Source organism: Calidris pugnax, unplaced genomic scaffold (genome assembly GCF_001431845.1).
Source record: "Calidris pugnax isolate Ruff unplaced genomic scaffold, ASM143184v1 scaffold219, whole genome shotgun sequence".
In the NCBI taxonomy this organism is placed as follows: Eukaryota; Metazoa; Chordata; class Aves; order Charadriiformes; family Scolopacidae; genus Calidris; species Calidris pugnax.
Window position 1 is genome coordinate 7,886,017 of NW_015094507.1, and position 26,014 is coordinate 7,912,030.

The 26,014-nt window shown below is 39.5% G+C and overlaps 1 protein-coding gene across 3 annotated transcripts in view; it reads left to right on the forward strand.

Annotated features, from left to right (window-relative positions):
• Positions 1-26,014, forward strand: part of SLC22A16 (solute carrier family 22 (organic cation/carnitine transporter), member 16) — a 38,516-nt gene that overhangs the window by 3,539 nt on the left and 8,963 nt on the right. Inside the window, exons 1-7 of one of the 3 annotated variants that reach the window (XM_014964758.1) lie at positions 10-143; positions 16,404-16,880; positions 19,747-19,864; positions 21,780-22,329; positions 24,247-24,374; positions 24,706-24,815; positions 25,313-25,412. In XM_014964758.1, the coding sequence (XP_014820244.1) occupies positions 94-143; positions 16,404-16,880; positions 19,747-19,864; positions 21,780-22,329; positions 24,247-24,374; positions 24,706-24,815; positions 25,313-25,412 (1,533 nt within the window). In that variant the 5' untranslated portion in view covers positions 10-93. Of the gene's footprint in view, positions 1-9; positions 144-180; positions 312-16,403; positions 16,881-19,746; positions 19,865-21,779; positions 22,330-24,246; positions 24,375-24,705; positions 24,816-25,312; positions 25,413-26,014 lie in introns of those variants that run through there. The other 2 variants (XM_014964759.1, XM_014964760.1) reach the window with 2 other exon arrangements.

Sequence of the window (26,014 nt, forward strand, 5' to 3'; positions counted from 1 at the left end):
GGGGGGAGCGGGACGGGACGGGACGGGAAGGTGGCTGTGCTCCGCACCGCCGGGACAGCGACACCGAGGCTCCCGGCTCGCAGCCGCTCCGCCATGGCTCCCAGCTCCGAGCGGATCTTCGACTCCCTGGGACACTTCGGCAGGTACCGGGGCAGCCGCCGCCCGGCCCGGCCCGTCCGGGTAGGGCTGCGCGGCCCCCCGCGCTGGCACGGACGGACGGAGGGACGGACAGAGGGGGGACTGTCACACTTCGAACATCCCCGCGCAGGGGCTGACACCGGGAGACATCACCGCGCACGGCGTTGGCTCTGGTGCGGGGGGGTTCACACTCACACGCGCACGCACTGACTGACACACCGGCACACACACACACACGGGGGGGGGCTGACACAGGCGCTGACACCCCGGTGTGTGAGCTCAGGCTGTACAGACGGGCGCTGACACCTCTGTGCACAGCGGGCGACACACCCCCCTGCATCCTCTCACACGCACACACCGCACACCCGCATCTATAGATGTGCCACCTTCACACACGCACCCGCACGCCACCCACTCACACACGGGCTTGCACACCTGTAGGCACATTCCCATTCACGTACACCATGCATGCAGTCACACACACTCGTGTAAGCGCATTCTTAGACACGTAACGTTCACACATCTCTTGCACGTGTGAGTGTGCACACACGCACACAGAGCCCCAGGCCCTGCAGTAGCCCGGGCACCTAGGGGGTGACAGGAGGGTACAAGCAGTAGGTATAGAAGCGTTGTGTGACACACAGCGGGGCTGTTTCTGCACAGGGGAACAGGCTTGTTGTGTGCGGTAGGTGGCGTCTTATTATTGAGGCTGGGCTTGTGGTGTGTGAGAGATACATGGATATGGCATATATGTATGTATATTTATCAGCAAGGGATTATCTGTATGGTAAATGGTGTGATAGATACATGGATATGGCATATATGTATATATATTTATCAGCAAGGGATTACCTGTATGGTAAATGGTGTGATAGATACATGGATATGGCGTATGTGTATATATATTTATCAGCAAGGGATTATCTGTACAGTAAATGGTGTGATAGATACATGGACATGGTGTATATGTATATATATTTATCGGCAAGGGATTATCTGCAAGGCAAATGGTGTGATGCATTGTGGCAAGTTGTCTTCGGCGTGGTTTGTGGCTATGATGTGAGTGTATACAGGCCTGGGTTTGTTAGATGGGACAGATGCTTGGGGAAGGTATGTGTGTGTATGCTTCGGTAGCTGTGGGTGCGGAGCTGGTATATGGGGCTCTGCTTATCGCAGGTAATGGAGAAGAAACGTTTGGCAAGGAAACGAAATTTTAGAGGATATGACTTGTAAGACTAAGAAGTGCACACCCTCATCATGGGTTCTGTGCCGTGTTTTCACGATGCACTGATCAGCATGGATTTTGCAGGTGCATGCTCATCGGGGCAGATGTCTGGAGTAGACCCACGTGTCACAATTTGGCTACAAGTTCAAGCTGTTGAATTGCAGTGTTGTGCTTTCTAGCTGAGTCACCAGTGGGCTAGCTTAACCCACAACCTTCATCTCCTCTCTACTGGGGGCAGGCAGGAGCAGCAATTTGAACAAAGCCTGGGAGCTCCTTTTAGTGGTAGAAGTGCCTACCTGCCCTCTACAGCAGAATAGGCTCTTAATATCATGTTTAAACAGAAGTGGTGGGTATCAATAGCCTCTGCAGATGATCAGGATGGAAAGACTTTTTCTTTGCTTAACCGGGACCTATGCTTGAATTACACCTTTGGCTAAGTTGTGACTTACATCTATATCCATCTGAACAATATCTCATTCATTATCAGTCCTGAGTCAGCAACAAAAATACCTTGTTCTGTGTGAATTAGGAGAGAAATCCTAGCAATCAGTTTGTTTTGCTGTTGCTCTCCTGTCTTCCATGCTCTTTGGGGAAAGCAGGCACTTGGCATTGAATACTGAAATAACAAGAAAATAGTTATTACTAACTACTGAAGTAGTTTTCCTACTTGAGAGCATTTATCAATGTTTTTATAAAGTTTTCACAACTGCTTCTTGCAATAAAAGGGAGAACAATTCCAGAGTGATAACCTCACATCTAGGTGCCAGATTATTTGAGATGCAGTTCAATAGGGGTTGCTTTAGGTTTAGGACCTTTGAAATGAACTGCAGACTACCAAAATTTGCATAGTCACATTAGATTCATGGCTGTTCGAGATTTCAAAGGCTACATGCTAAAAGTAAGTATAATAGTAGCTTACATTGAATGCACTGATTTAAAAAATGTTGTAAAAATCTTTTTAATCCTTTGACACTGCTAGATAAATGAGCACAGTTTATATTCATAGTTGTTCTTAACCGTAACAATGAAGTTAGTTCTGATTATTTTGTATTTATGTGTTGTCATGATGCTGACAGATAATCAATCCTTTATTCAGTTCAAGTAATTCTTAAAAGGCCCGTATAATCTATGCACTACGTAGAGATTCTGTAGATTTGCCACAGTAAGATTCTGAGCAATCCAAGCATGACTGTTAGTATTTTGAGACTGTTTTCATTTTCTTAAACTCTGACAGATGCAGTAAAGAATGGCCAGCTGTTTATATGTACATAAATATAGACACAGAGAGAGTATGTATGCATTACAAATGTATGTAATATAATATATATAGCTATAAAAATATTCATATACAGATAATATGTGAACCTTGCACTTTGATTAAGATTGCGAATTTTGCAGAATTGACATTCACATGGATGCTGGCAACATCTTGCTTTCCATTTGGACTCCCCTTCAGAAGTCTCACTGGTGCTATAGTTCTTACAGGGGTCTTGGGACATGCATGAACAACTGTAAAAACATAATGGCTTCAGTCTCTTTTGCTATTAACAGAGTACTTTATGCCTCTCTTTGAATCTGGGCATGGGCAGCACTGTGGCCTAATTCAAGAAGGTTGTTTTAAACATTGTTCTTGAGTCTGTCTCTGGAGCATGAGATCACTGCTCGCTATGGCAGAGGTGAATGAGAAAAAATAATCCTGTCTGCCTCAAATGGCCTCACCTCTAATGAGCTCCCAATTTACCTGCGCTGAACTGCACCTTCTCCCATCCCAGGCAGTGCCTGCCCAGGCTGTGTCTCTGGGCTCTCCCTCTCTGCCCCCTGCCCCTTTCTGCCCACCCATTCCAGCTGCAGAAACCCACCCAGGGCCTGGCAGGTAAAGAGGATATAGTCAGCCAGTTGCCCTCACTGGCAGCCCCCCGTACTGGGAAAGGGGAGACGTGTCTGGTGGATATGGGGTTGGCAGCAACATCGTGTGTGTTTGTCCTGATAGGAAGGTGTGCCTTAGGACCTGGCTGGCTGGCTCACACTGCCCGCACACCTACTTCCCAGGGAAACTAAAGGGCTTTTAATAACTTTAATCTACCAGCAGGACGTAGAACATGCTTATCTGGTTGCTGGTGAGAAACAGGCTCTGCATTTTGCAGCTCTGATGTACACCATGACAGAGTGCTGAACAGAGACATGATCTAATCGGGAATAGCTGTCTAGAGAGAAATCTGGTAAGGTACCTCTTATCAGAAGTGTGGGTGAGAGTAAGGATTTGATTTCCCAGCTGGAACGTCTGGTAGCTATGAGATGCAGTTTACATGGTATGGAGAGTTTTCCCTGTGATTTACAGTTTTCAAATCTTGGCTTATACTTTAGCTAAAAGCAGGTGGTGAAAATTGTCAGGGAGAGAAGGGAAGATTGAGTGTCACTGACACTCTTTCCGGGTTTTGTAATGAAGTATTTCCAGAATCTTTTAATAGATTGTCTTTTAAAGTATTCTGTCTCTTACAAAATTGAGTAAATTACCATATTTTCAAATACTGGTTTTATAAACAATGTGTTTTACTGGTAGTTAGACTAGTTAACAAATTAGCTGCTCTTTATCTTTACTGAAATGTTTGAGTATTTATTCAGTTTTTAACATCTTTACATTGTTACCTTATATAACCCTGTTGCGTAGTCAGTGGAGTTGCTACAATTTGGACTTTAGAGGCAACAATTATAAGGATTAGGAATGGCTGTTAGTAGGAGCAGAGGAGGAGGACGGGCTGCCTGTTAGAGGGGATGCTCACCTGTAGCAGCCAAGCATGGAGTTTAGTAGAGATTACTACTCTTACTGACAGCTTCAGCATTTTCTGTTAATTTTATTGGAACTTTTATAGTGTTCATAAATAGATCAGAGACTATGCTTAGGTTGTAAAAAAAAACTGGCTTGACTTATGTAGAGATTCTTTCAATGAATTTCTGACACGTAGACCGTGCTGCTCAGTGCCATAACAGCAATATTTGAACACTCAATGTTAATGCCATTTCTCTTCTCTCTACTTTGTCGGGCTCTTGATTCACTTCTAAATTCCTGCACCAAACCATCCATCTTCTTTTCACATCTCAGAACTTTTCCAGGCTCCTATTTTCATGCTGATGCCCTTATCCTCTCTCTTGTTTCATAGCTCACAGCTCTTGTTGAGATCACATTACGTCTTCTGCAAATTGTGCTGTGTACATGATACTTCCAGGAATTCTTGGGTTTGTATCAAATAACAAGAGTCCCAAGTATCTTAAAGAACAGGCCCACCATCTGTCTTCTCAAAAAGAAACTAAGAGTACTCTCATGCAATGATTTTTCAGACTCAAGTGTTTTACAGATGTCTTGCAAGGTTCTTCCCTAACAAAATACACATTTTTCAAATTGAGAAGTGTACTTGCTGGACATGCAAAGAAATTGATTTTCCTTTTCAAGTCAATATGGAGAAATAGGCTATCATATTCAGTACTTGAACAGATTATTAGCTTTGACTTAGAAAATAGAAACATTGTAAGCTTTTTTTGTACATCCTACATAAAATTAATATTTGTAATATCTGTAAACCATATAATATGATTTTCTGCTTAAGCTTTGAGTAGTTTCCAGAAGATGAAAAAATACTGTGGGCTAGAGATTGTTTTAAAAGAACTTCCACCACGCCCCCTGCCCCCCCCATATACTGGCTACTTTTATACAGTGGAAAAGTTTATCACAACCTATATGTCATTCAGTTTTCAAAATGTGTCAGTGGACAGCTGTTTGTGCTTACTGGAATGTGCCAGACAGAAGAATCTCGAATCTAAGTCCTCCTTTGGCTCCTAGTCAGGGGTGGTGTTTGACAGAAATGCTTGCTAAATGTTCTTGGGCTTTATAACTACACTATATTATAACATCTGAATCAGCCTGTGCTCATCTCAGACGTTCATAGGATAAAACAAGTGGACTTGGCTGCATTTCATTTTTTCCCTTCTTTTGCAGGGGGAGGTGGGGGGATGATGTCCGGATATTTTGCAAAGAGTACTTGATCCCGTTGATTGAACAGCATTATAATAGCCTTGGAGAAGTGAGACAAACCATGTGTTTTCACAGAGCAGACTCTAGCAGCTTAAACAAAGATCTTATTATCTATGCCTGATGAAGCAAAAGTAGAAATACTCTCAAGACTCAGAAGCAAAGTTGGATACTGGCAAGTGCTCCTGGTAACAACACATTGGCAGTGTGCTCGGCAAGAGGTACTAACAGTATTTGCTGGGATCCAGGTCATACTGGAGGCAGTCGAGAGCAGGATCTGCATAGACAAAACTGTACTGCATCAGAATGTGTTGGCAATCTCACTCAGCCTGTTTCTGGATTTAAAAAAGTAGATTATAATAACAGAAGTAGATTTAAAAGTAGATCACAATAATAGAAAAATAGCTAAATAAAAGCAGGATGAAATTGCACTTGTACTATCCATTACTTCTCTAAGGCTAAAACCTGCAATACAAGCAACACTCAAACTTAAAGCTAGCAAATCAATTACAATTTGTAAACAGCTGCTGAGATTCAGACTGCACCTCTGAAATGTTGGCAAATGCCCAGGGTGGCTTCTGGACAGAGTTATAGCATGGACATAGTTACGGCAGCACAAGGCTATTATCACACACATCAAGAAGCTGTTTCAAGATCTGCTGTTTCATCCCAAAATATTATAAGAATGAAAATTAATTGTATGAGGCACTGCACAGTGTTTTCCATGTAATAAAATGCCTGAGAGTGGGATAGCAGTCCTATGAAAGCTCTGGCAATAATTTTCTATAATAGTAATGATTTTCAGCAGTACTAAGATATCTCAAAGTTGTAAGGAAATGTTTTGTAAAGGGCCCCAGAAGCCTTCGGCACATGCTATGAAAATTTCTGTGCTGCCATATTGCTATACACAACAAGAATGTAACTGAGATATGTACATAACTGACATTTTATTTGAGGTAGCTTGAGGTATGAAGCTATAGCAGCTGAGCAAGAACATGAGGTTGTCAACTTCTCAGAAATACAGAAAAATAGCAAGACAGAGAAAATATCAACTGAGTTAGCTATGTCTCGGTTGTAAGGCCAAGACTGGAAAGTGTGCTGACAAACTGTACAAGACAGAGATCTACAATTACCGATAACGATGGTTGATCTGTCAGATTGTCCATATACTTGGAGAGAAATCTCACTGTCTTTGACAAATACTGAAATTACCTAGAGAGCAAAAGTATTAAGTACCTTAATACCACACATTGACAGATGAACTATAATGCTCATCTCACTCAGAGCAGATGTTCTCCGAAAATCCCATGCAATGAAAATGTGATTTGAGGAATCTAGAAGTACCATCAATTGGATCACAGACCAGAAAATGTTTTCATTAGGAGGTGAGATACGGTCTCCTCTTCCTATTATTTGGAGGTATTATGATTAGGTAGCAGCATCAGAGGTGCCACCTGAGCAGTGGTGCTGAGGCAGGAATACAGGTTAAGCCCTGGAGAATAGATGGAACAGGCTGATAAGGCAGCAGGAGGTAGAAAACAAGTGTCAAAAGGGTGTTTCAAAAAACTGGGAAGAATCCTGGTATGTCTGAGCAGAAACCACCTTCTTTATTGGATTCTTGTTGTGAATATTGCTTGTAAATTATTTTGTATATTGCTTGTAAATTTTTATGTAAAGTTAGAAAACAGTGTTATTCCAGATCATTCCCTTGTATGAGCTACAATAAGAGAAAAACTCAAGGAAAGAACCTGACAGTACTGTGGAAGCATAACTAGGTAAAAGAGCAGTAGAGAATATATTTAGTAAGAGGTAAATATACATTCTTAGCCTTGGAAACTGTCAAATCTGTAATTTACATTTATTTGTATTTAATTTAAATTACTTCAATTTTTAGCAGTTTAAAGGGAAATGTAGTAGAATCATCTTCTTTGAATGACAGGAAATGAAAAGGTTGCCTGCTTTCATTTAAGAAATCAAGAACAATATAGAATAACTCAGTGTGTTGGTTGTGGAAGAGATAAATGACCAATAAAACTAATGAAAATATCTTTGGAAAGATTACTAATGCTGTTAAGGTTTTGACTTGTCTTCTTTAGACAGGTTGTAGAAAAACTCTTTGTCTCATTAAAATCAAAGGCAGTACATCAAATATCCAAGATCTATTAAATCAACTTTCGGCATCTCATACTATTTTATATGATCTAGAATGCATCAATCTCTCAGAGGAGAGAAAGCAAATATTTTTCTTGTCCAGTGAAGAGGCAGGCTAGCCAAATCCAGCCATATCCAGCACTGCAATTGGAAGGGGATACGGATAAACAAAAATCAGACAGAAGTTCATGACCAGGCTGCTAATAAAAACAAAACAAACTGAAAAACTCTCCGGTGAGAATTAATTATTTAATAAGGTCTTACGATGAGTCAGATTTCCTTGTCTGTTTGGAGAGAAGAGGTTGATGACTTCTGTAGAGGCAAAGAGTGGGCTACACATTTGCATTGAAGTAGGGCAGTTTGGAGGGAAGGTGAGCTACAAATCTGCAAAAGAAGCTGAAAGCCCTCTTGCGCTCAGTGACCTTCTTCTATGTGGCTTTAGAGATGACCTGTCTGGTCTCGGAGAAGGTAGCCTGTCAGGGACACTGACCTGGCCAAGCAGGAACGTTATTGTACCTTCAGCTATACCAGCTTCAGTTTTGCAATAGAAATACATAAATAGAATAACAAGAACAGAATTCATATGAAAACTGATGAGTCTTATTTCAGGATTATAGACAGGAAAAAGGTCAAGTAAGAGAATGTAAACTTTCATAGTTTGAACAAAGTTAGTGAAATGTGTCATTAGGGTAAACATCAGAAAACATCTGATTTCCTAAGTAGGGAGGAAAGAATGAAATAAAATAGTCTACATCTATAATTAGATGGAAGCCCAATAAAAACATTTAAATTCTGTTAGATAATGTACAGATTATGATGTGAAATTATTTGTTTACAGAAACTGAGGGAAGCGCTACAGCACAGAAGATAAATGCCTAATTTGGATTTGTCCCCAAAATAGAAGCTTACCAAAAGAAAACAGTGTTACTAAAGATACTGGAATTGAGTTTTCCATGTAAGAAGTAACGCTAGTGATATATCAAGCAGACAGAGTACATGCTAATTTTCTAAATGGTAGGTGTTTATAAAAATGCTCTTCCTGGAATGGAAACATCCCCAGGCATAGAGCTTGAAGTGTTACTACTGTTCAAGAGTAACCACTCTGCTGTGTTTATCACTTTCCAAATAATTCCAAAACAAACCTAAACATCTTTAAAACCACAGGGTCACGATCTTTTTTTAAATTAAATTACCTTGTACATACCCTCGACACATGTAAAGCAGAAAGGACAAGTGGATAACTAGAATGAAATAGACTGACTGCAGCTCTGCCACTGGAGGTGGTGGAATGGTTCCAACACCTTCTGCTGGACTGTTGTAACTGCAGCCCACTCCTGCTTGCCAGTGCTGCTCCACTGGTAACTGCTCTAGCTCTGCTTGGAGCCATGACCTGAAGTTTGAGGACTGATTTACTTGTACCTGGATGGGTGCAAATGTACCAGAATTGTAAAGATTTATTTATTTCATACTGGTTTTGATTGTCAAAAAGAAGGTTGACCTGAAGAAGTTTAGAAATTAATGTGCACCATTTAATGTTTGGCCATTGTTTTCAGTAATAGTTTTAAACGTCCATTTTTTTCCCCCCTTTATTGCTTTATTTCTACTAGTAATAGGGTAGGTACTATAAATACATGCAGGAGAAAAACAGTTGCTTCTCACAGCAAGCAAGCAAGAGGTTTGGTTGGAATTTGTTACACAGGCAGGTCTTGTAGATAGAATCATAGAATGGTAGAATTGCCTAGGTTGGAAGGACCTTTAAGATCATTGAGTCCAACCATCAACATAACACTGGCAAAACTACCATAAACCATGTCCCTAAGCACCATGTCTACCCATCTTCCAAGGATGGTGGTTCAACCACTATCCTGGGCAGCTTATTCCAATGTTTGATAATCCTTTCTGTGAATAATTTTTTCTTAATGTCCATCTTAAACTTCCCCTGGTGCAATTTGAGGCCATTTCCTCTTGTCCTATTGCTTGTTACTTGGGAGAAGAAACCAACCCCAACCTTGCTACAACCTCCTTTCAGGTAGGTGTAGAGAGCGATAAGGTCTCTCTCTTTAGTGGATAATCCGTCTGTAGATGGATGCCTCCATGGCAGGTTACATAGCATTTGTCTTCCTTTCATCTAAGAATCCTAGAGTATGGTGCTAGAGCTGTGCTTACCTCAAATGTTGCCAAACTGCTCCAAGCCCATTGTTGACTTCTCCAGGATCTCTTGTAGTTTACACATGCAGGGAAGCTAGTGGGCTCCAAGCCCATTGTTGACTTCTCCAGGATCTCTTGTAGTTTACACATGCAGGGAAGCTAGTGGGCTCCAAGCCCATTGTTGACTTCTCCAGGATCTCTTGTAGTTTACACATGCAGGAAAGCTAGTGGATCTAGCCTCAGCAATAAAAAGTTCCCGCTCCCAGTGATGTGTTCCCCCTCAGTCAGAAGCTGCTTTTACAGTGAAGTCAAGAGTGGAAGATGTATGTGTAGCTTGGATGCTTGAGTACAAATCCAGAGCCTTTGCACCTGGTCCAGTTCCACTGTCAGTTGAACCAGAAGGTTGGACATTGTGCTGAAGTGGCTGAGGTGTGAACACATAATCCTTCTGGCTGGCTCTCCTGTGAGGGCAGTAACCCCTGGCAAAGGGGCAGCAGGAAACATTAGGACATCTTTAATGGTAGCTGCCCTTTCTACTGTGCACATCTGCCCAGTAGCTATGAAAGCTATGCTACTAACCTTTCAAGAGCCAGCAATATTTGTCAACTGGGTTATTTTGTCACAAGTGAGGACAGAAACCTAATGTGCCCGATTTAGATGGTCAAAACCAAAGGACTGTTGCATTAATTGAAAAAAAAAAAAATAATTAATAGTATTGCCCTTAATTCTGTAGCACTAATTCTAGATTTTTACATTGATGTGACTTCCTTCATCTACTTTTAAACTAGATTTCCATCATAGCCCATGTCTATTATATATTTAAGGCTACTTCTAAATCTGCATCTCTGCACCATAGCAAAAATACTGCTCCTGAGTCTCATTCAGCTCCTTTCCTCTCAAAAAATAAATATGTGAGTGCATCACAGCTTTTTGGTTTAGAGTGGAAAGAATGATGAATGGCTTTTCTCACATTAAAAAAACACCAGGATGGCATGCAGAGGTGAAAGTGGTTACTGAGCACAAATTCTTTCAGAAATAATAAATACCTGGAAATTTCTTTCCACTGAAGCCATCCTGTTGAGCGTACACTGCACAACAAAAACATACTGTTTTCTGACTAAGCAATTTGCTAAGAAGGTGGTTGAAAAGAGAAACAGTAAAAATAGTTCTTGTAAAACCTGTGGAATAGTACAAATCTTTTGCTAATCACAGAACAGCCTTGTGACTCCATCCTACACTGAAAGGATTTTTGAAGTTTTATATTAGCTTTTGGAGTGTCTAGTAATTCACCCTCTCCTCTCTTTGGTGGACAGACAAGAAAACAAATAGTATTAGAAACATATTTTATTTAACAGAAAAATAGTGCATAACAGTAAGTTTTGCTCCAGCTCTACACTGTAATAACTAACAATGGTAAAAGTACTCCAAGGCTGGGGATTTTTTCTCTAACATATATGCAGCAATGTCCACCTTAGATAGTTTTGCATGCCAAATGTACCACCTTTCAAATAGACTGGTACAGATGGTTTGCATGGATGCAGTATAAATTGGATCAGGTGACTGATCTGACTTGTTTGGTTTTTCCATCATCATCTATTTTGACTTTTTTTCCCCTCAAGTTAGATCAGTTTCCCAGATAAGATCCACAGCCAGTCCATAAAAAGTACCACTGCAACTGAGGGTAGAGTGCACTATGTCTCAGGGGATGAATAAACAGTGGGAAAGGAGAAGGGAGGAAGCATTGGACAGTGACAGTGCCACAGAGTATGTGTCATCAGACTACAGCCAGAGTGACGGTAGTCTGAAATCTAGTTCATTATCCTTATGGAAGAATATTTCTTCAATTCAGGTACTGACGTTATGATATTGCCAGTTGCTTTTCTTGCTGGTAAGATCTTAAAACTTGTGTGGAGGAGTCAGAAAATGTAAGTCATTTTACTATAAGCTATAAACCGAACCGGGGAGAAATTTCACAGAAATATTTTAAGAAAGACAGGAACATTTTCATGTTGTGTCTTGCTCAAGCTTTTGTGAAGACAGTTTTATGCTCATTTGACTTCTGGCATTCATTAAGCGTCTCTACACTGGAGCAGTAACCTACAAAGTCTTCTTGACTTCTATATTTGACACTCCTGGCAAGAGTGACAAAATGTGCTTGCCAAATAATTATCTCCCATGGCAAGTCACTGAAGAGATGGAAAAACACTGTGAGAGATTATCATACCTTTTAGGACAGTCATCATGTTCACAGATCTTAAAAATTGCAAGAAGGGTGCTTTTTTAAAAAGGAAAAGATATCTGTAAAAGACGTATTGAAAACTACTACTTGCAACAATATGTATGATATAATCTGATGTGTGTATGTAAAGATAACTGGCATATAAAATACTCTTGCCAAAAACTGTCTTTTTTGAGATCAGTCCAGGAAAATAGATGACAGACTTTGCTGAAAGAAGCTTCGCTTTCTTTTGGTGAATTTCTACATTGCTACAGCAATGTTTTTTCTTAACATTTTGATGCATGAGCAGCAATATCTCTTTATTCAGGGAGACATAACTTTTAAAACGGAGTTTGGTGACTTTACTAAAAAGATTATATTACACGTTTGCCTGCAATAGAGAGATTGAAGCTTAGTAACAGAGGAGTTTCTTATCAGTCCAGTGTTCTTAAATTAAGAATTCAGGAAAAAGTTAATAATTTACAGTAAGTAGCAAGGACAGCAGAGACTTTAACCTGTGCCTCAGGGTGAGTGAAGTGTATGGCCTGTATAGGTTGTGCTGTGAGCTCCTGCCCAGCAGAGCCTGCCACGGGGGCTGCTCCAGGCTCCCCAGCTGGGACTTGGCACCAAGTCCACCCACGAAGAGGAGAAGCTGCTCAGCCATCGTGTGAGCATGGGCCAAGAAGCAGCCCCGGGGTTTTAAGATTGGGGCAGAGCATTGACACGGCCACAGCAAGAGGGCTGAGATAAAACTCAGGCACCCAACGGTCCAAAGGGAGGGTTCCCAGGCTAGCAATAGAGCAAGCAGCAGCTTTATGTACCTCAGCTCTCCCTGCTGCCCCAACCTCTGGTCTAGCACACACGTGTCTACCATGAGGCTGGGCCTGTGTCTTTCTCTGTCCCTTTCAATCTACAGCTGTTCTGGCAAGCAAAGTACAATGCATCTGTAGTCTTCTTCCATCCCACGTATCATCCTCCCTATGTATTTTCATGCTTCCTATGTGTTGTCACTACTGGCCTAATTAAACTCCTTTTGGTAACTATGGAAATTAATTTATTTCCTGACTTCTATGCAATTGGTCTTTCAAGAAGAAAAGCCCTTCTTACTCACAGGAGATGCTCAGCAGCTCATACGGTTGGGCTTTTCAATCTAATATCAGTGAGGATGCTGTTACAACACTACTGTAGTCAGCAATGAATTTTGCCTTCACAGCAAAAGAGGGGTTTCAGGTTGTTTTTTTCTGTGTGTGTGTTTTATATAAATATATATCTATATATAGAGAGAGGCTTAGCCAGCCCATTGTGGAATTTTACTGGAGAGAGCAGTAGGTAGTTTTTGCAGGCAGGGGAGCAGCCCGTTGGTGTGGTGGCAGGGCTGTGGGATTCCTTTAGCCACTGGTGCTGCCAAACACTTTTCTAGCTTCACATCAGACCCCGTTCTTCCCTATTTGTGCTTCCCCTCCCTGCTCTTTGGCTTTTTTTATAGAGCAGTTAGAGGTTAAAAACTGCGGTGCAATCCATCTTGCAGGATTCTGCAACAACATGGCCATTTTGCTGTAAAAACACATTTTTCTGTTCTTAAATTAAGTCATAGACAGCATAAATTATGTCTATTAATGTATATCTGGCATTCTGTTTGACTTTTTCTGTTTGCTTAGCAAGGGTGCTGAAAATTAGGTAAGAAAAATAATGATACTACAGGGTGGATTTCTTCGTTCGTACTGAATAAGATTTTCATAACATTGAAAATGGAAGAATGTTTTTCCAAGAATCAGTTATATCTAGTTCTAGGTTAAACCCCTGAGAGATGGCATGGCATAGGTATTTCTTTAAATTAAATATTTTATTGCTTTTTATAAAGGTGGAAACTATTTTATAGGACACAAAGGAAAAATGATGAAAAGGTAAGGGCTCGTAATGTATATAGTTTTAGAAAGTAAATAGCAAGGGAGATAACTGATAATTCTGTACAACAAAGTGATAAAAGACGTGGAAGATTTATTCAAGGTTGCACAAGGATGTTTTATAAGGTGCTAATAGTCTTCCACTGAAAAAGGGGACATCAAGATTACATTTAATGAGTAACTTTCCAACAGAAAGATTTGACAGTGGAGCAGTCTGTCAAAATGGTTATTGAAGTACGATCACAAGAGATGTTCAGGAAGAGATAAGATAAAACTCTCAAGGGAGCAATTAGAGCAGAGATTAGCTAAACCTGATCAAAATCATAGCCCTCGTGATGCCCTTGGGATTTTGTTTTTTTAAAATAATGTAATGCATTGGTTCATGCCATCTTCTCAGTCTGTATCCTTTCCTTACGAGTTGTCATCTTCTTCCAAGCCTCTCCAGCAAGAAAGGGCATTAAAGTATTTTTCCTGCTCAGTCTTACTGGGTAGAAGAGAAATGATGAACATATGTCTCTTACTGTGAGAGCTCATTAGGAAACTCAAGATTAATATATGGGAGTTTTAGATTATTTAATTCTTCCTCTGTCTGGAAAATACCAACTGGGCTATTTGACACTGCAATTTTCTGCTGCTTAATGACAGATACTGCAAATATTGGGGATCCCGTTTCCAGGTATGGTACTTTTTATTAGCTAGTGGAAGATGTAACTGAACAACTTAAAAGGTATTACATTTGGTAATTTGCTAGAGGTGTTCGAGTCCTGATTGCATATTGCAGAATGATATCATTCTGCATACTGCAACAATAGCCAACTTGTTGAATTTGGTCTTGCCCTGCTATTTTTAAAATGTGTTTGTGTCTTTTGATGGGAACTGTTAAAATGAAACTAAGAAGAGGAACTAAAAAATGTTGCTGACCATATTTGTCTGCATTAATAGGGGAACAAAAGTTATATTTCAGAATAATCTTTGGGGTTTTGTGGTTCAAGATAGTCAGAAAGCTTTTCAGAGCAGGTTTAGCCTTGCTTTGATTTATGGCTAGCTACTTAGTCCTCAAGAAGCTGCTCTTTTGGGAGGGGATTGATAGGCTTAAGGGATGCTGTGGTTTATGTTTGGTTTCTCTTAACCGTATCTCTCAAAAGGTTTGTTGAGAAAGCAGGGGAGCACCTGTGTGAGGATTGTCTTGCAACATTTTCAAAAGGGAAGTGGAGCCAGCTTTTGAGCTGCCACGGTGGTTTTAGCAGTTTAAGACAATGTGTCCAGCAAATTATGTTTAAATACTTTGCTTACAGATAGTTTAGAAATTCATTACAAATTGTGATGACAGATAATTTAAAAGTGCTGGGCTAGGTATTGTTGCAAATTTTAGTATCATAATTCAAGCCTAGATTAGATATATTTTGGAGCAGGAGTGATCTAGAGGTCATATTTGTTATGGGGCTTGAAATTGCTCTGACTTTTCACATGAGCCATGTTAAGGCAATTGTTTTTAAGGCATAATTTCCCATAACTTCAGCAGAGATAGCCTCTGATATTATAAACCCTGTTTTTCATTTCATACTATCAAGGCCCAGCAAATACTGCAGTAATGATGTATACATAGAAGCTCATTGAATACTTCTTCAAATTAGTACAATTGATTGGCCTTTGGGAAATAAAAAGTGGAGGAGAAACCAAAGCTATGCACAGATGTTGTACTAATTCCATGCATAAGTTTAACATTTAATTGAGAAAAAGACTCCTTATGCTTAGATTATCAGAAACTGTCTAGAATTTGCGATCAGTGAAAATTCATTGCAAGTCTTTTGACATTCAGAACACATGTGCATTTTATATACAAAGATTTACTTGCATCTCGAGCGTGTTTTAAAAGCTATTAAAATGCCAAAACTCAGGCTATGCGTAAAACATCCTTTTACCATGTTTGCTTTATGATACAATCTTTAATGCATAACTGCACATGCTGTTTAAGCCAAAACCCAACCCAGTTCACAGGTATGTTTTGGTACAAAACATTTCATGCTGCTCAGATTCTATCTTTCTCCACATGTGTCTACATGTATTCTTTGTCTTTTGGAGGCAATAAAGAGAGATGGAAGATAGATGGAATGCGGGTATATAAGTACAATTAGGTGACATGAAGGGCATAATGTATTTGGTTTATTTTATTTGATGCGCATATCTGTATCCCTCAGAACCTGAGGTTGCAACTTTTTGGTTTTTCTATCCATTCCAGTAATCTAAGGCCTTCTTCTGAGAGGATGCACTATATGGAGTTGGAGGGTAGAAGGTTCATTCAAACGAAGTGCTTAAATTCAGATTTGTTTCTTTTAAATGGTCTCTTTTGTGTATGGCAAAACACATGCCTAAGAGCAGCATTTATTTCCCGACAGTAGATTACTTCTGCTGTGGATCTTTTCTCATCTTTGGTCTCTTGCAGGGCTTAGCCAATACTGAGCAGCACTATATAACAAACCACTAGATGCTTTAATGATATCTGCATTTACTGATCCTAGCAAAATAATTATGTTGATTATTTTTTTCGTGTATAAAAGGCTTTTCTTCAGTAAGCTTTTTTCTTTCTCTTTACAGATTTCAAGCGTTTGTTTATTTTGCATCTGTCTTTCAAGCTATGTCATGTGGTATCCATTACTTGGCCTCTGTGTTCATGGCTGTTACTCCTAACTTTGTATGTGGGATCCCTGGAAACGTGAGTAGTGTTCTCTTCTACAACTCTTCTGAATCAAGTTTAGAGGACATCTGGACACTATGGACATCAACAGAAAATTACATTGTAGCCCGTCTGGAAAATGGAGAAATTTGGGAACTTAATCAATGCAGCAGGTCCAAACGAGAAATGAGTTTGGATCTGGCATATGAATACAAAGGCAACAAGACAGTATTTTCTTGTTCTGATGGATTTCTCTATGATGATACAAAATGGAAGAGCACTGTTGTTACGCAGTGGGATCTGGTCTGTGACCGAGAATGGCTTGCAAAATTAATCCAGCCTACATTCATGCTTGGAGTCCTGATTGGAGCAGTGATTTTCGGTGACGTTGCTGACAGGTAAAGTGCCATCCTCTAAAAGTTGTAACTTCAGACTGCAGTAACTCCACATGTATCCACCTGTTTTGATGTTTTCATTCATTGTGTATTCATAATTAGGTATTCACAATTCAGGAGGTTTGGGTATAGTTTTATTCACAGATGTGTTTAACTCAGTTTCTTTTTTCGATAACAAGTACTAATTTTAAACTGTATTTGCAAATCGTTTGCTTTTACAATTTTTTTTTTCTAGTTTATATCATCCATTCTTCTAGGTCTTGAGCCCTCAAATTTCCCTGTGCAGCTACTATTTACCCTTAGATTAATTTATTTTTTTTTTAACAGGAATAGCAATAGTCAGTAGTAATAGCAACAGTAAAAACTGGGAGTAGATTTTCTCCTAATTTTCCATAAGAGTCCTCATGAATACATAGATATTTATTTGTGGATATGATAAACTGCTGAAGGGCAGGGAAGGTTAAAAATCATGTATTTCAAAATCACAAATTTCCCGACATCTGTCATGAATACAGCTTTGTGGGGCTGATGCAAAGGCTTTGAGGTCTTGATCAGGCCCCATGTTCTTAAAATACACACCCATACACTATTTTTCCTTCCTGTCCAATTGTGGATTTTTCCTGAATTGTTAGCTTAAACTTCACTCTCTTGAAGGTTAATCCAGATGGGACAAAAAATGGTTGTCAGTGAGCTGTGCTGTAGTTTCACGTATTTACCAGCACATACGACTTTCATGCTGACGAGTAGAGTCAGCCCCTGGAGGAGCTCAACCCAACCAGTCCTCTGGTCATGGTGCCAAGGCTGTCCTTCAGCTGCTCCTCTCTGATGCTTCCTCCCTGGATGTTATCTCAGATCACGCACTGAAATCCACCATCACAACTGGACTCAGAAGCAATAGTGAGATCCAAGATATACATCTGTATCCTCCTGCTTCTCTTGGATTTCTCTCTCAACACAAACACGTATTCCTACCACAGAAGAATGCTTAGCCATGCCCCTCTATCCATATGAGAGTCAAACACCTAAGCTACGTTGTACTTGATTGTGTCCTGGGCAGTTTATGTACCTGTATATTGATTTGAAGGCTGGTTCAGTGTTACTTCTCTTTCTATATATAGGAGCTTGTTGACAGCTCTTTTAGGTGGAGGATGACATTTTATCCCACAGCTAACAGCATAAGCAGAAAAAGGAGACCAGGCATGTTGTTTTCTGATTTTCTTTTATTAGCACAATGCTACGGTGTGACAGTTACAACATGGAAATGCAAAAGAAAAATGATCTTTTTTTTTAATTTGGCTTTTAGAACACATGGAATCAATCCTGCCTCCCAAATCAAGGCTTTGCAAAACCGTATTTAATATGAACCCAGAATATAATGCCAACATTTATTCTGCATCCCTTTAAGCCATTCATAGCTTTATTAATTAATACACAGACATGATTTATAAGGTTATAATCATATTGTTCTCATTTCCATTAATTCAAGCCATGGACAGCCAGTTAAGATAATACACATATTCTGAGCTGCAGATTTGCAACTGTAGATTTTACAGCTGAAAGTTATTATTTTGTTACATACCCTGGCTGGTGGGAAATAAGTTTGTGAATTCCTCCCATTCCCAATTAACAGATTTCCCAACAGAAGAGCTCTGACAGCAAGGACTCACAGGGATCTCTTCTGACAGGGATCAGAGACCAAATGTGCATGACTCCAGGTCAAGGCTGGAGAAAAATAGGAGGGCACTGGAAAGAACTATGTCATGTGGCTGTTTGGACTACACCTCTTATTAAAACATCACTTTCCAGGGTTGTTTTAATGTAGTATCAAATACAGAGTAAAAACAACAAACAAGCTTGCACCCCTGAAAGTCCTAAAGCTCTCTGGCTAAACATCATATCCACATCTGTGAAAAGCTGTTTGCAGTGTAGTGGGTAATAAGAGCCCAAGATAATATAATCAGTGAAGAAAAATGATTCTGCGCATTTTGTATTGCAGAAAATTTGTATAATGAATCCTGTAGAGTGTTATATATCTGCTGCAGATTTGTAGGTTTTTGCCTCAGATGAGCTTCCTATTGATAGCATGTGTGAACTTGTTTAGAGGCAACTGACTCTCCTTGGTATGTTTTTTCCCTGAGATGCAGAAAGAAGATAAACAAATAGAAGTTCCTCTTTGCTAGGTGCCCTTCTTCTAGACTGGACATTACTGTGTTGTTGATGAGCAGCCAGTATTTGACATGGTTTTTTTTCCTGTTAATAAACTAGCTTCCTGGATTTCTGTGTTTGTACATCCATGCACGTGTGCTGTGATGCAATCAGAAATTTCAGGGACCTATACAACTGTCATTTATTAGAGAATTCTACTTTAAGTAAGTGGACAAAGATATGTTAACAGAAGCCTTTCATTACTACCCAAATTGGTTGTTCCTTTGGCAAGAGATAGCATATGTTGTCACAGCTATCTATTTTTAGAAATTACAAACTAGACATTACTTAATATAAAAAATATAAAAAGCAAGTCTTACCTATTGTCCTCATAAATAAGACAGAATAAATTTGCAGGTTAGTTATGTAGAAGTTGAACTTGAAACTGGAGATGGGTATATGTAATGCTCACTTCTGCGTGTTTCTTCCAGCCAAGAATTGTGGAATGGAAGTTCTGTCCATAGGAGCTTCCTTTTTCTTGAGTTTAGTTGGAATTACTGGAAAATTAATACAGGTAACTAAACCAGAGTTTCTGTGGTGAGTGAGAGCATTTAGTATTACAGTATTTCCAGACTGACTTCCAGATGAGCTATCTGGAGTTGCAGGTGTTTTTTAATAGAATGTTTGTGGTTATTCATACTTTTATTACTGCTGTAATTTGCAGACTGGGAAGACAGCGAGTTATATGGTTCACAAGTGCCGGTCAGTTTATATTTGGCATCGCAGTGGCCTTCACATTTGACTACTACAGTTTTGTGATTGTGCGCTTTCTCCTTGCTATGGTAAGAAAGGATGTTCACCCTGGCTCTTTTTGTGTGTCATTTCCTACCCCTTCTCAGGAAGAACTCCCTTTTGTTATTCTTTCCTCCTCTACTTCATTATTCTAAAGCCCCCTCTGTTGCACTTATTTCAGCAGAGCAGGGAGAGTCTGAATGTTCTTGGACCACAGCACTTTTCCTCTTTGAATTAATAGAAAGCATCCGTATGAAGCAGTGTTTGGTGCTTCCTCCATCCCAACCTCTGCTGGACTGGTAATTAAATACCAAGTGTGAGCAGCAAACTCTGGTTTCTGCATTGCAGCCACCATTGAATTTCTCCTCATTGTTAGAAATGGAGTGTACTTTTCTTAAAATAACAAATCTCTAATAAGTATGATTTTTATCTCTACCCTTTTGAGTGATGGAGGAGAGATGCACGTTTTCTCTTCCATGCATCTCTGGTCTTTTAAAATACATCTCAATAAATAGGTAGATATGTTTTCAAACCTGGATGTATGTACTTAAGGGTATTCCAGTATATGTATTTATGCATATCTATACACATACTTTTGTATATATGGATGATATATATCTAATATCTACTCAGGTTTTGTATATAAAGTAACAAATTTTAAATGACAATTCTACATTCCAAAGTACGCTATTTGTAGTCTTTCAGTATATAATGCATAAAGAAATTAGAAAGCTGTCACAAGAAAAATTATGTAAGTTATTTAAAGGAGGTTAAAAATTTGGAAATAATCACGTAATTTAATTTATTCCTGCTGACAGTGCATTAGACAAGACAGAACCTTGCACCTGGAGCTCCCTTTGCCTGATTAGAGCTCAGAAGGTTTTCCTAGCAGGAAAAACTGCATGGGAATTTCAGCCTTGAGCAGTGAGATCTAAAGGAGTCCCTCTGCTGACTTCCTTGGCTGTTGTTGCTTGGGGCTGTGATAGTTTAGAAAAGCAAAATGCTCTGACCAGACTGATGCTGTAGGTTTTAACTGCCTACTGGGACTGATTTGTGAGATGGAGGTCTAAAGCTCTGGCCCCATGCCACTGAGATCTGCACAGCTTTCCTATCAGTTTTAGTGGGGTCAGAGTAAGAGTTTATTAACTGGAATATTTTTAACGAGAAATTTGATTAATCAAAAAAATATACTGGAATATTTTCTAGTCTAGATTTTCTAGCTGTGTTTTGAAATGTTTTGAGATACCAAGAGTTTGACTGTTGTTAAAGAAATTGAAATATATATATTTATTCAATAATATATATTTTTTCAATGAAAAAATACTATGATATAGAACATGCCAGTAACTGCATTCTGTTAATATGGCTAGATAACGTATGAGCACCTTTAAATGAGATTATTTTCCAACATTGTAAAAATTTGATTTTATAAGATAATTTGCAAAGGTTTGGAAGGTAATTCGCAATAAATTTACAGTTCCCTGATATGCAGATTATTAACAATCTACTTAAAAGCCAAGGTCAAGACTTTCAGAAGTGGCAATTACTTCAGGAGACCTCATTTTCCCAAGTGTCCTGTATGCTATGTCATTAAGGGACCTGATTTTTGGAAGTGAACAGCTTAGTGACATCAGAAAATTAGGCTCTTTTTCAGTCTCTTGCTGGCTCTCCCCCACTACTACAGAGAAGCATCCAGAATTGCTTCACGTTTTTAAATACAGTGTCCAGGTAGTCTGAAGGTTTGAGTTAGCTTTTTCTGCAGCTGATCCGTTTTCAGGGTTGCCTTTTTTCTGTCAGTGTGGGACATGCCAGTGTGGTGACATTTAACTAATTAGTTAAGCATACACAAATGTGGAACACTGTAGGTTGGTTGGTTTTACTTCTGTTGCACAAGGAAGTAGATACAAATCTCACACTTTTTTTTTTTTTTTTTTTCCTCTCTCTCTCTCTCTCCTGCCCCCTCAGGTTTCAAGTGGCTATCTGGTTGTGGCTTTTGTTTACGTGACTGAATTTGTTGGCATTAAAGCACGAACCTGGGCTTCTATGCATGTCCATGCTTTTTTTGCTATGGGAATTATGATTGTGGCACTCGTGGGATTTTTGGTTCGGACCTGGTGGGTCTATCAGATATTTCTCTCCATAGCGACTCTTCCCTTTGTCTTATGCTGCTGGATGCTCCCAGAAACACCTTTTTGGCTCCTGTCAGAGGAAAGATATGAAGATGCACAAAAAGTAATTAATATAATGGCAAGATGGAATAAAGTAAGCACTCCCTGCAAAGTTTCTGAACTGTGCTCAGTCCAACAAGACGATCTAGTGGATGGTGGAATGGGTGGCAATGATGCGGCCTCAACAAAGAAGCACAACATCTTAGATCTGTTTTGCAATTGGCACATTGCAAGAAGGACCATCACAGTCTGGCTGATCTGGTTCACTGGGAGCTTGGGGTACTATGTCTTCTCCCTCAGTTCCGTCGATCTAGGAGGCAATGAGTATTTAAATCTCTTTCTCATAGGTAAATATTTTTGCACTTTATTCTGTTTATGACAGAACTAGAACATAAAATTTAGAAATGGTTAGAGATTTGACAGCCAATTTTTAAACTTCATTCAATTATGAATCTTGTTCAAGAAGTTTCTTGCTAAGGCTTCATAAAGTTGACTCACACAGGAGGAGTATCATTCACTCCAAATATCACTGTTTCTGGAAAAAAAAGAGAATCTAAAATTTGTTGGTGTACAAAATTCTTCTCTGTCTGTCTTTGTGATTGTAAAACCGCATTCTACTTGTCTCCTGTTTGCCCTGCAAGCACATAGCAGTTCCACACAAACACCCAGGGAAACAGACCAGCAACACAAAATTCACGGGGCTCTGTTAAAGGCACAAACTAGGAAAATGAGAGAAAAAAAATACTGCTTTAATCACTTACAGTCACAATATATTGCGTCAGTCTGTGTAGAAAACAGATTTGTAATTCTCAGAAGCAAGAGTAATTTTAGTTTTCTCCAAAGTATATTTTTAATTTAATTGTAACTGTTCTTTTAATTCTGTCGGTCTGACTGTAATGTCCCTCTGGTACGAAGGTTGTTTATCAAGGCAGCTCAGTGCATTGAAGGCCTGATCCAAAGTTTGTTAAGATCAGTGGAAATATTCCATTGACTTCAGAAGACTCTAGATCAGGCACGCAGCTCTGACCAGCAAAGAATTAAATCATGCGCTTTGCTTTATGCAACTGAGTGAACTCAGTAAAGTGAAAGTGACTGGTGATGTACATAAGCACACAGAAGGGCTGGGGCGCTGGTAAATTCAGTCTGTGCTGCTGTGTATTATAGTGTATTGGTGGAGTGACATGCTGAAGAGTGCATGGGAGTGTTGCACAGAAACAAAGATATTATGATGGAGTACAGTGCATAAACCACAGTACCCACCTCCTTCAGAAGTATTTTTGCAGACTAATACACACTGAATAACCGCAGCCTGCTTTTACCAGCAGAGGCCCCAGAGATTGTTTCCTGATATTATAAGTGTATTGACATACTATACGTGCTTAGTAAAGGAATGCAGCCTGTTTGTTCAGGGCTGTATCTTACGTTCTTCCTCAGTCTTGCGTTGGACATGGTAGCATTCTTCATGAGCAAGTTGGCTTAAAACCTGTCCGAGCTGGCTTAGGCTCAGAATAATTTGTCTAGGGGCAAATCATGTTTACACAGGGTTTGTGAACAGTCCCAGGCAAACCCTAGTTCCTTTCGTGCTGCAGAAGTTTTTCTCTGGAAGGAGACATTAGGAAGAGAGGATCTGAGTAAGGGTGGGATATTATAAGCAACAGCCCTCTTTTTAATGGAGAAGAGAGAGAAAGCTGGAACCCTGCTCTCTGTATTTGTGGAACTGACTCAGAAAACTGGACCTGGAGAGACTTTGCTCGCCTTTTACATTGGGGTGATTTGGGGCTGAAGCTGGGGGAGGCACCTGTGGCTCCAGTTCTGTGTCCAGGTGGAAGCTGGCAAATCCTGAGAGGTGTGTCGGTGTGACACCACCAATATTCCTTGTGGGCACGCTTAAGCTGTGGATATGAAAATACGTGAAGCAGAAGAGCAGGAAATGGTGAGCTTTTACTCACAAGTGGCAGTGTCATAAAAGCAGGACCACGGCCTTGCTGTTTTCTGTAATTTTCCACCCCAAAGGGAACTGGAGTGGCTCTGCACTGTGAAACCTCTCATCCTTCTCCATCTCCCGCTACCTTATTTTAGGCCATGTTTTCTGCCTTCTGTTGCCATTTCTGTTACCAAATGAAGTAACCCAACACACTGGTTATCTCTAGATTGGACTTATTCAAAGCCCCCTAAATTAAATGAACCCCCATAAAGGGGAAGTTAGAGTTATAACATGAATATGTTTAATCATGACTTAAAACAAAATAATTTCATACTGACAGGTGCTGTGGAGTTGCCTTGCTATATCATTGCTTGCATTGGGATGGACAAACTGGGAAGGAGAAACACACTCATTCCGTTCCTTATTTTAAGTGCACTGATCTGTGTTTTAATTATGTTCATACCTCAGGTTAGTCATGTACCGTTGAAAGTGTTCCTATAGTAGAAATTAATTTTAAAGGCTCTTAAGTCTGTAGATGCAGCTGCTTTTCTAAATCATACAGTTGATTAAAGGCTGTTTTAAAATATGGCTGCCAATCTAAGATAGATTTTCTGTGTTTTCAGTGCAGGTTATAAAAAGTTATATGGACAGTAGTTACTTATTGAGACTGATTTCAAAATAGCAAGCAATAAGAATTGCTTATTATTTATAGAACGGTCACAAATTTTGAAGGATTTAATTTAAGTTTGGAACAGTGTTATTTTCTGGCAATTTATTTATTTGTGCTCTTTTTCAATAGGATTTCAATATATTAATTATCTTAGCAAATATGGCTGGAAAATTTTCAATAGGTGTGGCATTTGGCCTTATATATCTCTACACCGCTGAACTGTACCCAACAATTGTACGGTAAGAACTTTCACCAGTCATACATTTTTCATTATTTTGCTGTTATTTCCTTTTATTTGTTATGCTCCTGGGCCAGATCCAGCAGCTCTGGACATTAGTGGCAGTGGTCTGAAAGTCTTGGGATGGAATAAGTTCCTCTGCTGCTTCAGAATTTAGTATTTGGCTGTATAATAAATTTTTATTTGTTTTTCAGTTCCATGTGCATACTTTGGTTTCATTGAATAACTAGAAGAACACTCAATACTTTCTTAAACAGGACTTAAAATTCCTGGTTGTTCATCCTGTGGTGTCTGCTGAATTATTGTTGCATTTTTAATCTTAATTACAGAAGCAGCTGAATTTCACGACAATATAAATTTACACTGCAGTAACAATAGCTTCCTAGTACCATTGCATAAAGACATGTATCATCCTACTGATGTTTTGAGTGTCTGTGCGTTTCTAATTGTTTACTTTATCTGCCAGAATTCTTATCAGAGTCTTTGTTTTATGTGTAGATCGCTTGCTGTTGGAAGTGGAAGCATGATGTGCCGTGTAGGAAGCGTGGTTGCTCCTTTCTGTGTATATCTGAGAAGTGTTTGGATTTTCATGCCACTTGTAAGTATTTATTTCCATGGCGAATGTTTCTGGTTTTGAAAAGGCCTATGTGTCACTTGTTTTCTCAGGAACCAAACACTGAATTTTTATTTTGAAAAGGAAATTGAATGAACCATTCTTGTTCTAAATTTTAAGTCTCAAAGTAACTTCATGTTATTAAAAATTCACAGCTAAAGCAGAAGGGAGACTTTGAGTCACTGAAATCTTCTGAAAAGTTTTTACGATGGAAGACATAAACATACATATGCTCTGAATCCTAATATAAAATTGATAAAAACATCTCCCATAAAAAAATACTTTATTTACCATGTAGCATTCAGGAAGTGTCTTAATCCATACTTCTTTACTCTGCAGGCCTAGCAGTTCTTGACCATGCTCATGATTTACTCTTGCCTTTTTTCAAAGGTATAATTCTTCCATTCTTGGAATTCCACATGGGTGATTGGTTTTTCTTAATTTTATTCCTTAGTCTTTTCCATGGCTTCCCTAGGACATTGCATCTTTGGAATAGCCTTCCAAAGGATCAAGAATGTCTTGTGCTTACTATACTTCGTCTTCACAGCTGTCCCAAAGCTCCCTTTGTGCATTTTTCTTTTACAAGA